The 14883-nt window shown below is 49.1% G+C and overlaps 1 protein-coding gene across 1 annotated transcript; it reads right to left on the reverse strand.

Moving 5' to 3' along the window:
* Nucleotides 1–11052: 11052 nt before the first annotated feature.
* On the reverse strand, nucleotides 11053–13710 carry LOC123052372 (uncharacterized). The gene is made up of 2 exons (XM_044475520.1): nucleotides 12346–13710; nucleotides 11053–11392 (listed from the first exon to the last, which is right to left on the reverse strand). Exons 1-2 carry the CDS (start codon nucleotides 13675–13677, stop codon nucleotides 11384–11386), a joined length of 1341 nt encoding a protein of 446 aa, XP_044331455.1. The 5' UTR covers nucleotides 13678–13710; the 3' UTR covers nucleotides 11053–11383.
* Between the last annotated feature and the right edge of the window lie 1173 nt (nucleotides 13711–14883).

Below are 14883 nucleotides of genomic sequence, written 5' to 3' on the forward strand. Positions count from 1 at the left end.
AGTTACAATCCTCAAACACTGCATGATTAGGATGTGCTTAACTTGTGGGTATTTGGGAAGTAGATGAGGTAGAACCTATTGCCCTGTTTATTATCAAACCCCTGGGAGTTACTTACACGTTATGCTTATATTGCCATGCTATGCTCGTAGACGTGGATTGGGGTTGAGTGAATTCATGACAGGTGTGAGTTGTTAATTAATGGTTCAACTTAAGGTGGCAACTTTAATACACATCTGGGTGGATTGCTTGTAGGCACCTGGAGAATCTAGTGTTGTCCTAGGATATCCCAGAGTACCCGTGTGATCATCCTACGGTCCGCCACCCAGGCTCAAAGGGATCATAAGATTATTCATGCTAGAAACTTCCGTGTGCAGCCACAAGCCATTATGGGCTCTGGCATAGTTGAGTATGTTGCCTGACCTCTTTCAGTGGTGGGCTAGTAGATATAGAGGGAAAGTAGGTGTAACTGTCCACCCAGAGTAAAGAGTTAATGCTTCTGAAAGACTGTGTCTCGGTCATCCGTTTCTCAAACACCATGTAGTGCGAGAAATCCAACGGAGGAGATCGAGTCTTGTGGGGAAAAGTGCGCAAACCTCTGCAGAGTGTATAAACTAATCATGGTTAGCCGTGTCCCCGGTTATGGACATCTTGAGTATCTAGTTCTTGGATTATCACATGGATCTCGTCACTCTAAATTAAATTTGTTGGGATGTTAATGACTACTTTAATTTGGGATTGAGTTGGAGGAACCTTCTCAATGTTGTTTCAACCACCATGATAGTTAAATAAAATCTATTCCTTTGTTGTAGGGAAAAATTGGCTTTTCGCAAAAACAATATAACCTTAGAGCCTCCACTAGCCATATATGCATGTAGTGATAGCATTTATCTGTTCTTTGCTCTACTGTGTTATATTGCCAGCATATTCCATGTGTTGACCCGTTCTCGGGCTGCAACATATTATGTTGCAGACTTTTCAGACGAGGAGTAAGGTGCGCTAGGTCGTTTGTCATGCACTCAGCTATGCCGTCGGAGTTGATGGACTCACTTTATCTTCCAATCCTTTCGCTGTTATCTTATTAGATGGCCTTATGACATATTTATTGTAATAAGTTCTCTTTTGAGACACTCGATGTAATAAGTGTGTGATTGCTACTCTGTTATAAATCCTTCGAGTACTGTGTGTGTCAGCATTACCGATCCAGGGATGACACTGAACACAGAGATTTGACCGTCTGAGGTCGGATCGCTACACCGGCCAAGGAGGAGGGCGCGCCAAGGGGGGAGTCCCACCAGGAGTAGGACTCCTCTAATCCTAGTAGGAGTAGGAGAAGGGGAAGGAGGAGAGAGAGGGGAAGGAAAGGGGGGCGCCGCCCCCCTCCTTGTCCAATTCGGACTAGTGGGGGAGGGGCGCGCGGCCTGCCCTAGCCACCCCTCCTCTTCTCCACTAAGGCCCATTAGGACCAATATACTCCCCGGGGGGTTCCGGTAACCCCCCGGTACTCCGGTATATGTCCGAAACCTCCCGAAACACTTCCAGTGTCCGAACATAGTCATCCAATATATCGATCTTTACGTCTCGATCATTTCGAGACTCCTCGTCATGTCCATGATCATATCCGGGACTCCGAACTACCTTCGGTACATCAAAACACAAAAACTCATAATACTGATAGTCACAGAACTTTAAGCGTGCGGACCCTACGGGTTCGAGAAATATGTAGACATGACCGAGACACATCTCTGGTCAATAACCAACAGCCGAACCTGGATGCTCATATTGGTTCCTACATATTCTATGAAGATATTTATTGGTCAAACCGCATAACAACATACGTTGTTCCCTTTGTCATCGGTATGTTACTTGCCCGAGATTCGATCGTCGGTATCTTAATACCTAGCTCAATCTCGTTACCGGCAAGTCTCTTTACTCGTTCCGTAGTGTATCATCCCGTAACTAACTCATTAGTCACATTGCTTTCAAGGCTTATAGTGATGTGCATTACCGAGAGGGCCCAGAGATACCTCTCCGACAATCGGAGTGACAAATCCTAATCTCAATCTATGCCAACTCAACAAGTACCATCGGAGACACCTGTAGAGCACCTTTATAATCACCCAGTCACGTTGTGATGTTTGGTAGCACACAAAGTGTTCCTCCGGTAATCGGGAGTTGCATAATCTCATAGTCATAGGAACATGTATAAGTCATGAAGAAAGTAATAGCAGTAAACTAAACGATCAAGTGCTAAGCTAACGGAATGGGTCAAGTCAATCACATCATTCTCCTAATGATGTGATCCCGTTAATCAAATGACAACTCATGTCTATGGCTAGGAAACTCAACCATCTTTGATCAACGAGCTAGTTAAGTAGAGGCATACTAGTGACACTATGTTTGTCTATGTATTCACACATGTATTATGTTTCCGGTTAATACAATTCTAGCATGAATAATAAACATTTATCATGATATGAGGAAATAAATAATAACTTTATTATTACCTCTAGGGCATATTTCCTTCAGTTTGACCGATAAAGATCTTCATAGAATATGTAGGAACCAATATGAGCATCCAGGTTCCGCTATTGGTTATTGACCGGAGATGAGTCTCTGTCATGTCTACATAGTTCTCGAACCCGTAGGGTCCGCACGCTTAACGTTTGATGATGATATTTATTATGAGTTTTGTGATTTGATGTACCGAAGTTTGTTCGGAGTCCCGGATGTGATCATAGACATGACTAGGAGTATCGAAATGGTCGAGACATGAAGATTGATATATTGGAAGGTTATGTTTGGACACCAGAAAGGTTTCGGATGAGTTCGGGCATTTTTCGGAGTACCGGGGGGTTACCGGAACCCCCCGGGGAGTTAATGGGCCTTAATGGGCCATGGTGGAAGAGCGGAGGAGGCGGCCAAGTGGTGGGGCGCGCCCCCCAAGCCCAATCCGAATTGGGGAGGGGGGCATGCCCCCCTTTCCTTCTCTCCCTCTTCCCCTTCCTCCCCCCTCCTTGTTGGACTAGGGAAGGGGGGAAACCTACTCCTAGGGATGAAAACGGAGCGGAAACGGACAGAACTACGTGCTACCACATTTGTTTTCATATATTTTTACAGAAGCAAAAACAAATACAGAAACCCCTGAAATGAATATGAAACAGATACTACCGGAAACGGACAGGGAGCGAATACAAAGCAAACACGTAAACATAAGTGGATGTTGACTAGAACTTTAAAAACCCTTGAATCATAGAGAAATACACACACAACACAAACAAATTTAAAGAATTGTTAACATGGCTACAATATATATCATGTTAGCAACTTAGCGTAGTATAGTAGTAGTACTGGACAATCGCGTATAGGGTCAACCTGAGTACATGTGTGGTAGTAGTTGGGCTCAAATGATCCATTCTACTCATTGTATAATTGTGTGTTGTTTGGTGGTTGGACTACAAAGCAGCCATAGGTCTATAGTAAAAACGAAATTCCATATTCGTGGAAACGGAAAGTTCAGTTTCCACGCCCGTTCCACCGGAAAACACCGTTCCGTTTTTGTTTCCGTTTCCGCATAAAAAATTCCACTTCCACTTCCGTTTTGCAAATTTCCGTTTCCGTTTTCACATTTTCTCTTCGTTTTCATTTTTCCTCCGGAAAAACGGAAAGTTTCCACTCCATTTTCATCCCTACCTACTCCTAGTAGGAGTAGGAATCCCCCCTTGGGGCGCGCCATAGGAGGCCGGCCCTCCCCCTCCTCCACTCCTTTATATACGGGGGAGGGGGGCACCCCGTAGACACACAAGTTGATTCTTAGCCGTGTGCGGTGCCCCCTCCACATATTTCCACCTCGGTCATATTGTCGTAGTGCTTAGGCGAAGCCCTGCGTCGGTAACTTCATCATCACAGTCAACACGCCGTCGTGCTGACTAAACTCTCCCTCGACCTCAGCTGGATCTAGAAGTTCGAGGGACGTCACCGAGCTGAACATGTGCAGATCGCGGAGGTGCCGTGCGTTCGGTACTTGATCGGTTGGATCGTGAAGACGTTCGACTACATCAACCGCATTACTTAAACGCTTCTGCTTTCGGTCTACGAGGGTACGTGGACACACTCTCCCCGCTTGTTGCTATGCTTCTCCTAGATAGATCTTGCGTGGTCGTAGGATTTTTTTGAAATACTACGTTCCCCAACAGTGCGGTGATGGCATCTTCGGCCATAGCCACATGTCGCTCCCTCGTCTCCAGCCGCTCAAGCTCGAGGTTGCGCTCTGAGGCCTCCAACATCAGCGCCTCCTCACGCTTCTGGATCTCCTTCTCCTCGGAAGGCGCCCCCCTCACCGACGCCTAGATAGCCCAGCGCGCCTCTACCTGCTGCTCGAGGGTAGCATTCAAGGCCTGGAGTTCTCGTCTGCGCTCCTCGGCGACCTTGCGGCGGCAGTCAGCCTCCCTGGCCTCCTCCAAGGCTCGAGCACTTGCCTCGCGCGAGGTCACAAGGGACGCCGCGGCCTTCGCACCGTCGCGCTCGTGCTGAAGATGCCCGAGGTTGATGGCCACCTTCAATTGATGCCATTCATCAAACAGCCGAAGGCCCTCTGCCTCCAAGCGGGCGTCGACATCGACAAGCTCTTCCCTGAGCCGACTCAGCGTGCCCATCGCCTCCAGGAAGAGCTCGTGGCGAATGGCACCGTGCCCGCGCGCAAGCTCAAACGCGCGGCCAAGTCCGTCCTCCGCGCCGAGAATCGTCGGCGAGGCTTGCGGCGGCCGGCCTTCTCCTAGCAGGGGGCTGGAGGCCGGCGCCTTCCCGGCCGCCTCCCGGGCCTCGACAGAGGCGCCGCGGCGTGAAGCCTCACGCTTGAAGACGAAGCCGGGGCTGAGGCCGCCCAACTGCGGGCGATAACCAATGGAGGAGCCCTCGGCACGCCTCCAGCGCCCCAGACCGGACCGCGAAGGAGGGACGACAAGAACGCAGGATCAAGACCCCCAGTTAGCGCACCCTCCTCAGGAGCAGGCCCTGAGCCGCGCGCAGCGGCCTGGCGAGGGGAGCTGAGGGTCAGTGGCGAGCAAATGACCGACGTGGGCCGCCCTCCTGGAGATCTCGCCGCACCAACCGAAGGGACCCTGAAGAGTTGTGGTCAGGAAGGGATGCAGCACTCAGGAAATCACGTAGATGAGGTACTTACTCGTCTTTGGCAATGTATTTCCTCTGCTTCAATGGCGCGTAGGTGCCACCACTACAGCTAGGGGGCACTTTTCTCTTGCGGAGTGCTCCGAAGTTCAGGCGAAGCTGGCCGAAGCCATGGGCGCGACCGCCGTCGCCTGGGGGAGTTGGCGGGGCTCCTGAGCGGGCGACCTCGGGGGCATCAAGCTGCGTCGACTCCTCAGCCTCTGCCCCAGGACGGCCCGCTTGAGCCTCGGGGGCTTCCACCTCGGGAGCCTCGGACCGCGTCGGCCCTCCAGCCGCCGCCTCGAGGCAGCTCGCCCGAGCTTCAGGAGCTGCCACCTTAGGAGCCGCGACCAGCGTTGCCTCCTCGGCGGCCACTTCGTTGGCATTCGACGGTGCTCGCCCCCTGCACCCACTTCCGGGATGAGCGCCGAGGTGATGGCAGGCAAGGGAACCACAAGATCCGGGCTCTCATGAGACCCTTCAAGGCCGACCGGGCGCAGTCCCCATTCGTCGAAGGGGGGCATCTGCCTCACGAACTCCACCTTGTTCGAGCAGCAGTACAAGAGGCAGCCCTCCTCCGGCAGGTCAGCTGGCGCCGGGTCACCTGTCAAGAGCTCGAGTACTGTCTGCAGCGCCTCGGGAGGAAGCGCGGACGCGTGAAGCCTTATGGGCTCCCTGCTGCCGGAGAAGGTCCACATCTGTCGGGAGTGACGCTGGAGTGGAGCAATGCGGCACCGGATGAACTCCTTCACCACCATAGGCACCGTCACCCCAAGGTCCTTCAACCTGGCTAGTCGACGCCAAACGTGGGCGAGCCGCCGGTCGACAAGCTTCACATGCCCCTAGCCGGAGCTAGGGACAGCCGGTGCTCGCGGGAGCAGGAGCAAGGGGCTGAGCACGCCAGCATCCATGAATACCCACCGCTTCCGAAATCCGTCCACGACTGGTGAGAGCTCAAAGTCAATCCCCGAGCCAGCCGTCCCCGCAACGGCTTGGAGGGTCACGCACCCCGAGCGTTGGCGGGCGTCGGTCAGATGCAACGAGAAAAAATGGCGAAGCAAAGCCACGGAAGGGGCAATGCCCACCATGGCCTCGCAGACGAAGGCGAAGACGGCGAGGAGGATGATGGACTGGGGATCCAGGTGCAGCGCATTGACTTGGTAATGCGAGAGCACAACATTGAAGAAATCGGAGAAGGGGGGAATTAAGCCAGCCCAGAGGGCGTGAAGATGAATGGGGATCTCGGTAGCCGTCCTATCAATCGCGGCGCGCGAAGCAAGCCAGGCCACCGTCGCCTTCCATTCATTGGAATCTGCGGCGAGCGCGGGGCGAACCTTGCCCATCGCTTCCTGGTTCAGCACCACCGACCGCTCGATGGCGGGCTCGAGGACCGGCGGCGCCTTTGCTGAGGTATGGGCCTTCTTCTTTCCCTTCTTCTTCTTCTAGCTCGGCGCCATGGCAGCAGATAGGATTGGTGCCGGGTCAGGCCAGGGGAGGAAACTGCTGTTTTTGAGAGACGGAGGAGTTGTGGGAGCGCGTTGCCAGCAATGGAGGCGGAGCTGTGTTGGCAACGGCGGCCGCCTAGCCTGGCGCATATCAAGGCCGCGTGGGGGAGTGGAGGCGCCCACGTACCACCAATCGCCACGCATCGACCGGGGCCGTAGGCGGTTGGGGCCCGCGGCGCTCCGCACTTGCCCTTAGGCTTCTCCACGAAGCCAAGTCCAAACGCGCCTTGGGCCCGGGGGCTACTCTCGGTGTTCTGGGCCCGGGGGTGCCCAGATTTGCCTGCCTGCGGCCCGAGGCGTGGCTCCACCAACGGCCTAGAACGGCCCAGCTTCAGCAGCGACAACACAAGACCCTCACGAGGGGCCAAGCCTCGTGAGGCGGACGACACCAAGACCTCCCTGGGAGTGGCCTCACTAGGCTGTCTCCCGAGGAGCGGAGATATCTATGCAAGGGACACCTCGCGAGGTTCGCGTGACGTAAGCCATGACGACCAAGGCCAGGCGGGCGCCAGCGGGCGCAGTGTACCAGTTTCCTCTTTGGTGCTAAGGAGGCAAGCGCAGGCGCGGGTTCCCGAGGCATCAGGAAAAGGTTTCCATATCGGTGCAAAGAGACCAGGACCAGCAGAATGGCAGGACGGAGGTCATCGCGGAGCCCACAGCAGCATCACCACCAGAGCCTTTGGCAGGCAAAGACCACCTTTTGTCAGGATAGCTTGTACTAGTTGTCTCCCTTCAAACTTGGTCGTTGTGGGATCCCTTCCCGCCTAACATTTGGGAAGAGGACCAAGGCCACAATAAATAGGACTTAGCCACCACCATAGACCGGACGGGTCGTTTTCACCCGGACCATCTCACCAGCTCATCGAGCCCAAGAACACCTCACCTCCTGAGGCTGTTCATCCACTGACTAGCTCATCCTCAGCCCCTCGAGGCAATCCACCACACACTGGAGTAGGGTATTACACCGCAAGGTGGCCCAAACCAGTATAAACTCCCGTGTCTCTTGTTCTTTGGGTCCATCGAGCTAGGCCGTGAGATCGTTGAGCGAGCGAGCTAGGAAGAGAGTATTCTTCATCTTCATGCGCACCCCGGAGTTTGAACCTCACAAGGGTTTGCCGGAACCCGAAATCCGACAGAACTCACCAAGCATATTGGTGTTGATACTTATTTTGTAAGTGTTGGGTGTGCATGATCAGATTATTTCTCTTTAGTATGTGCCTTCAGAGGTACCGTTGATGTTCTTTTTATGATGGCCCAGACTAAACACATCATGGCTTCTATCTCTTCAAACTTAGTGTTGTTGATCCATTATGAGTTTGAGGGGGTATTTGAGTTATATTTATTTAGTCGTGCACCCTTTGTATTTTTCTCGTACTATAAGGGACTTTCTACATATTGTACTGCACATGTGTGTGTGTATATATATATATATAGGTAAATTAACTGGGACACCTAGGTGTCCGGGCACCTTGATTGTTTTAGGTATGTACCGCGCATAATGAATGTTTGATTTGTTTCCTAATTATTCTTCATGCAAGACTTTCCATGTTTACATTTTATTTTCGTTTTTAACTATTAGGCATGCAAGACTTGCCATACAATAAATCATAGTAATATTTTATTTTCTTCTGAACTACTATGGGTATCTAATACGCGTATTTTTGTTTCCTAACTATCTAATACGGGTATCTAATACTTACTAATAAAATTATCTGCATACGCGGGTATATATAACCAGTAAATTATTCTCTGAACTATTACGTTCTATTTTATTAACTATTTAATATGAGTATCTAATACCTATTAACGAAATTATGTACATATCGGGTACGTATATACCCAATAATTTATGTAAATATATGGGTATTTAATACCTAGTAACGATACCACAAAAAAACCTATTAACGATATTATGTACAAATACAGGTATCTAATACCTACTCATGTAATTATGTACACATGCGGGTACGTATATTCCAAATAATTTGTTTTTAGAACTATTTACATTTTATTTTATTTTTTAACTATCTAATACGGGTATGCAATATCTATAACCAAAATTATATGCATTCTCATATTAATACCTTGCCTTTTTATCACGCGCCATGCATGCATGGAACGGTCCACGAATTAAAGCCTGCCAAATTAACTAGCAATTGATGCATTTTTATTGGTTTCCAAATCAATCGCTAAACACGATCCAACAATGGAGAGGCAAGGTGCCCAGGCACCTAGGTGTCCCAAACTGGCATCCTATATATATATGGCAGGTCGGATCCGAACTAGGTGCCCAGGCACCTAGGTGCCCTGTTTATGAGGGAATCAATAACATGCCATTTTCGGGAAACCAATCGACAATCAATGGCAGTGCATGCAAGTACAAAAGGAAAGTGAATTATTTGAAAGGTAGTATTGATTATTTGTAAGCAAAAAATGAATTAGCGGGTCGGATCCGAACTAGGTGCCCAGGCACCTAGGTGCCCCAAACATTTTACCTATATATATATATATATATATATATATATATATATATATATATATATATATATATATATATATAAACCAGGTTCTACCACTTTTGGGCCAATCATAGTCAAAATCTGAGTTCGATCCTGTCACTTCAAGTGAGCCCCAAGGTCTTAATAGTGTACATTTGCTCATTACTCCACAAAATACAAAAAATATTCCTGACATAGCCTATTTACGGGTCGCCAAGTAGTGCTACCAAAAAAAATGCTCGTCTTATTTGCTGGCATTGTGCTAATGTGGTCTATGGATGTGAGTATGTCACCTTCTCGAAAACTAATTTACTCTTGTAGGGCTTGTCAGTTTTGATTTTGAATGGACTCATGAATTGATTTTGAAGCATAAACCTTGAAGGGCTCAAGATCTTACTCAGGTTACTTTGACAAATGTTAGTGTGTTTGATGCTTTCCCAACACCTGCAGACGTTACTTAAATCTTCAACAGCAATAATGGGGGATAGGCACCTAATCAAAACCACAGACTAGAGGACAAGTATCAACTTTGACAAAACTAACAATACTATAAAACTGACAAGTTGGAATGATCAAGATAGCAAAACAGAGCGATCAAGATAGGAAAACAGAGCAATAAAACTACTCCTTCCTATTCAAATTAATTGACGCAGCCTCTATACAATCTATAGAGGACATTGTACAGAGGCTGCTTCAATTAATTTGAATAGGAGGGAGTAAGAATACTATACTACCAAACATGTATGCATGCATCAAGCTACCGCTGCTGCTGCTATTACTACTATCATTAGCACTTGGCAAAGCCGTAATCTGAATAAATGGCTGCTGATCCCCAAGTCATACCTGAAGATCAACTACAGTCCGCCTCCATAAAAAAAGACTATAATTATATACGAGTTTTAACCCTGACAACCTTCATGAAGAAGTTGTAACCCTGACCAGCTTTAGCTCAACAATGGCCCAAGTCAGAAGGGCCATAAAGCTGCTGCATACTGAAAGCTATAGAAAAAAACAAGCATCAGGAGCAACAAGCATACTCAAACTAATCTTTAGCATGTAAATCTCAGAGCCTTAACACAGAAAACCATCTCCTCACTGTCCAGGAGAGCCACAACACCAAACCCCCCCCCCCCCCCCCCCCCCCCCCCCCCCCCCCCCCCCCCCCCCCCCCCCCCCCCCCCTTACCCTGCTGAACTACCAGCTATGAAAAGCAGCAGCAGCGAGTTGATACACATGAATAATCATCAACTAGGAACGCTGCCCTGCTGGCTGCTGCTCACCTTGATTGGATTATAACCAAAAATTTAACACATGGCCATTTGATTTTTGTTAGGCATGCATCACCATGCTGAATATGCATCTCATTTATGGTCGTAGTATCAAGTGCAAGCAGAAGATGATGGAGCACATAGTGACCTGGCATGAAGAGTGTAAACAAATATCAGGAAGGAAAAATTTGGGACAGTGGTGTCTAATTCATAAGATCTTTTGAAACTAATAGCATAACATTGACACTTCAACTTGAATTCATAGTGCATAGTGGTTAGGCAAGTTGATACTGCTCATCTATTTTGATATGCAGGCTTCATTGATCAAATTTCTCACTGGATCACCCAGGCACACCAACTTGCTGATCACTAAGAAATTAAGGGCCCATTTGCAGTTCGGTTTTGCTGCCCAAACCAGTGTAGTAACTTACAAGCCCAACAAGACATTCTTCTGAACAAAAGATATGAGCTTTGTCAACCATGAGTGTTAATACCAAACATGAAAACCTCGACGCGTGTACTGAAGATCTGGTCAATTCATGACTATATACAGATCGAAGTAGCTATATTACTGAATAAAAATTTCAGAACAGAACAAATATTTGCACGGTTGGGTCTGGTAAAATCACAAGTACCATGAACATGATCATTAAGAAAGCATCAGGTCATAAATCGGTAATACAACACTATGAAGTCTTACATATCAGCATTAGGTCTCAGCCGTGTCGAGATGCCACAGAATCGTGTGCCCATAGAGGTCTCGGCAATTGCTACATATCAGTACCCAAAATACATAGAGGTCATAATCACAGGACATTACAAGTCCATTACAGATACTGATCAAACTACTAATAAGTTCCAATATCGTATAACTGGTTTGCTTCAGTCCTTAGTCTTAGCATAGGGACTTGGTCGCCTGATTTCATCTTCTTCGCACCTTCACTTGAGCTATGAAATCTAAAACAAAAAAAGCTCATAAATAATGACATGTAACGAAATCATTGTAGCAAATAAAAGAACACAAAATAGTTGCTACTTTCCCCACAGCCTTGCTAATTAATACATATTTCAGTATTTTTGAACACATGAATGATAGATACTTGTATCAATGAATACAGTTGTGACCACTTTCAACTAAAAATTGTACTTGTTATACATCGCGCGGCGAGCGTGGTAAGCAAACTGATGTCAACATCCACTCAGAAAAAAACTGTACTTTTTTTACGGGCAATGGCAGGAGCACTGTCAATTCATATAAGGGGAGGGAAAGGGACTAAAAGCTCCAAAGTACAGTATAGAATAGTGCCGGTGAACCCTGAAGGATTCAGGCAGAGCACCACGAACTCTAACTGAACCAAACAGAGAAAATGGTCCATGAAAATAAGAAGAAAAGACAAAGAAGGGCTAGACCTCAAGTTACAGCCTCCCAAAACTGTACTTGCTATAGGGTTTTGGTCGTAGTTTTCAATTTCTAATTCTCTTCGTTGTGCCATAAGTAAGCAACAATTGCTCACAGCAGGAACACAGGTGATAAAATGAGTACGTATTTCGTTGTGACAAAGTTTGATTATGCTATTGGCACCGATAGTTACTGAACAGCGGTGATCTCTTTCTATCATCAGCGGTGAGACTCTACTTAAATTTAAATGCAGAGCTTGGCGATTTGCATGCAAGGTGGACACAAAATCAACTGCACAGATGTGTCATTTTTATTTTTTATTATACAAATGTGGTAGATATCATTTTAATTCAAATTATGACATCACAAAAACAGTCAAGCAATTTCTTGTACTCTTCTAATCTATTAGAACGCCATTATCTACTAAGCTGAACAAATACCACTCGCATAAATAACAAACAAAGCAACAGCTTGTACACAGGGCACAAATATAAATTTGGGATGCAAATACCTGGTGGGATTTTAAGAACTTAGGAAGTTCTGAGGGAAGAAAGGTTTGGAGAAAAGTGGCGTTTCGCCGAACCATGTCACCGTCTTTGCCCAAGAGGTCTTCCTTTCCATTAATATATGGATGAACTGAAAGCAGCTTTTTGGTACTCATATCAAGAGTAACTACGGAAACCTTGTCAACATGTTCCAGACGCTCCGACATCAGAAAATATACCACATTTGGGTCGTCCATACTTACAACAGGATGCTTCAGAAGTTCATGCGGGAGTTCAGGGTTGATACTCCACAATTCATAGCATGTGATGAAGAAAAGCATATCCCACTCCATGCCACCACTCTGTGTTATCCTCAAAGCGTAGTAGGCGATAGTGAAACCCTCCTTGTCACCAGAGCCTAGTGGATCAATAATGTTACTATCCTGACAGACTACATCAACAAACCTCAGCTCATCACAACCCATGCTGCCTTTGGTTACACCCACAACGCGGCTGGCCTCCTGGAATCTCAATGGAGGTTGATGTAAGCAATGCTCGAGTATAGGTAGTCGGAGGTAAAAAATGTCAGGCTTTTGTTTGAACACCTCACAGAATATGATACCTCCCCCGCCGTAATTAACCCAACCCAAATACTTGTTGAACGGAACCACTCTATCGGTTCTCCAATTTTCCAAATCAGATCTTTCATGCCCTTCGCACTGGACCGGCAGCCACTTCTCACTCTTCCATTGGTGACGACGATTGCTTGCTTTGGAGCGGAGGACACACAGCTCAGCCTCAATCTTGCCCCACTCGCTGTTGGATCTACGGAAGTTCAACTGCGCCAAGGCGAATTCTTCTTCTCCGCGGCACAAGATGCTAACGGGGTTAAGATCAAACGAGCGCGGCGTGGTCACCTTCTTCCCATCCCTCCAATCCAAGAGCCCAGGTATGTCGCACTTGGGGATCTTTTGGAGCAGCAGCGACCGCTGGGACGGCGAGGATTGGGCTCCGCAGATGAAGTGGTCCTGTCGGAAATCCACGAAGGGGGCCTCGCGGATGATTAGAGGTTCTGGGGTGAGCCTGAACAGGACGAGATTGCGGTGTGCCGCTACGAGAACGCACTGAGAGCCTTCCTTTGGGCCGCCCGGCCACTGCAGGTAGAGGCGGGAGATGCCCGGGGGCTGGAGGACGAGGAAGGCGATGGAAAAGCTGCCGCCGTGGGAGCTGGTGCCGTCAGCCTTGATGAAGGGCGCGCCCTCGCTGTCCGGGAAGGACTCCCTGGAGAACACGAAGCGCTCGAGCATCATCCAGTCGGGGAGGGAGGCGGCCATGGCCGGAGATTGAGTAAATTGCATAAAACCACCACTTTAAGGTCTAGGTTTGCGAAAACACCAGGATACAGTTTCTCTGCAAAAAACATCACATCTTGCGTAATTGTTCTGCAAAAACCACTGATCGGCGGATTTGGCTCGGTTAAGTGTGTTTATGACAGATGGGGCCCTTTTTTGCCTACGTGGCGTAACATTTCGTGCCAGGTCAATTTTAATATAATTTTACAAACTAGTCCATAAATTTTTACATAGACACCCCTAAATAATAAAAAATGCAATCAGCCCACGTGCATCCGCCACTGGTTGGGTCGGTCAACGCAGCCCGCGTCGGGCGCCTCCTCGCGCAGGAGACAAAATCGAGGGGAGGGGGCGGCAGCCCTCGCCGGATCCGGTAGCCGGCGTTGGGCGGCTCCTCGCCTGGAGGCCAGATCGGGGTCGCGGTGCGGCATCCTTCGCCGGATCCGGCAGCCCGCGCTGGGCGTCTCCTCGCGCGTGAGGCCAAATCGGTGCGGCGGCGCGGCATCCCTCGCCGGACCCGGATGAGGTGGCGAAACTGGAGGGGAAATCGGGGCGACAACGCAGCTTCCCTCGCCGGAGGTGGCGACGACTCACGTGGTGGTGCGCAGCCGCGTGGTGCATCGAGGGCACCGCTGCCGTGGTGGAGTGGAGCGGGGAGCACCGGGGCTGGCTCGAGGTGGGCACTTACCCGCCTGGTCTCGAGGCCAGCACGGCGTGCGCAGTCGAGCGGCGGCAGCGCCGGGCGCGTTGTGGTGACTGGCGCCATCGAGTTCGAGGAACGCTGCGGCGGGCACGCGTTGTGGGTGTTCGACTTCAAGTCCAAGAACTGGACCATGGTGCACCCTCCTCCGCAGTTCGCCGGCTTCGTCTGCTCCGGCGAGCTCCTACTTGCAGCGGCGTGCGGGATCCTCTCCTCGGGCGGCTCGGGAGCGAGGTTGACGAAGTCCAGGGAGACGGGGCAAGGGCCTAGGCGGTTAGGGGAAAGAATGTTGGGGTGATTTTGCTTTTTGACCCATCCAGCGCACTTTGTGCAAAACGGTATGCCACGTCAGCGAAAAAGGGGCCCAATCTGTCATAAACACATTTAACCGAGCCAAATCCGCCGATCAGTGGTTTTTGCAGAACAATTACGCAAGATGTGGTGTTTTTTGCAGAGAAACTGTATCCTAGTGTTTTTCGCAAACCTAGCCCTTAAAGTGGTGGTTTTATGCA

This window comes from Triticum aestivum, chromosome 2D (assembly GCF_018294505.1).
Source record: "Triticum aestivum cultivar Chinese Spring chromosome 2D, IWGSC CS RefSeq v2.1, whole genome shotgun sequence".
Classification (NCBI taxonomy): Eukaryota; Viridiplantae; Streptophyta; class Magnoliopsida; order Poales; family Poaceae; genus Triticum; species Triticum aestivum.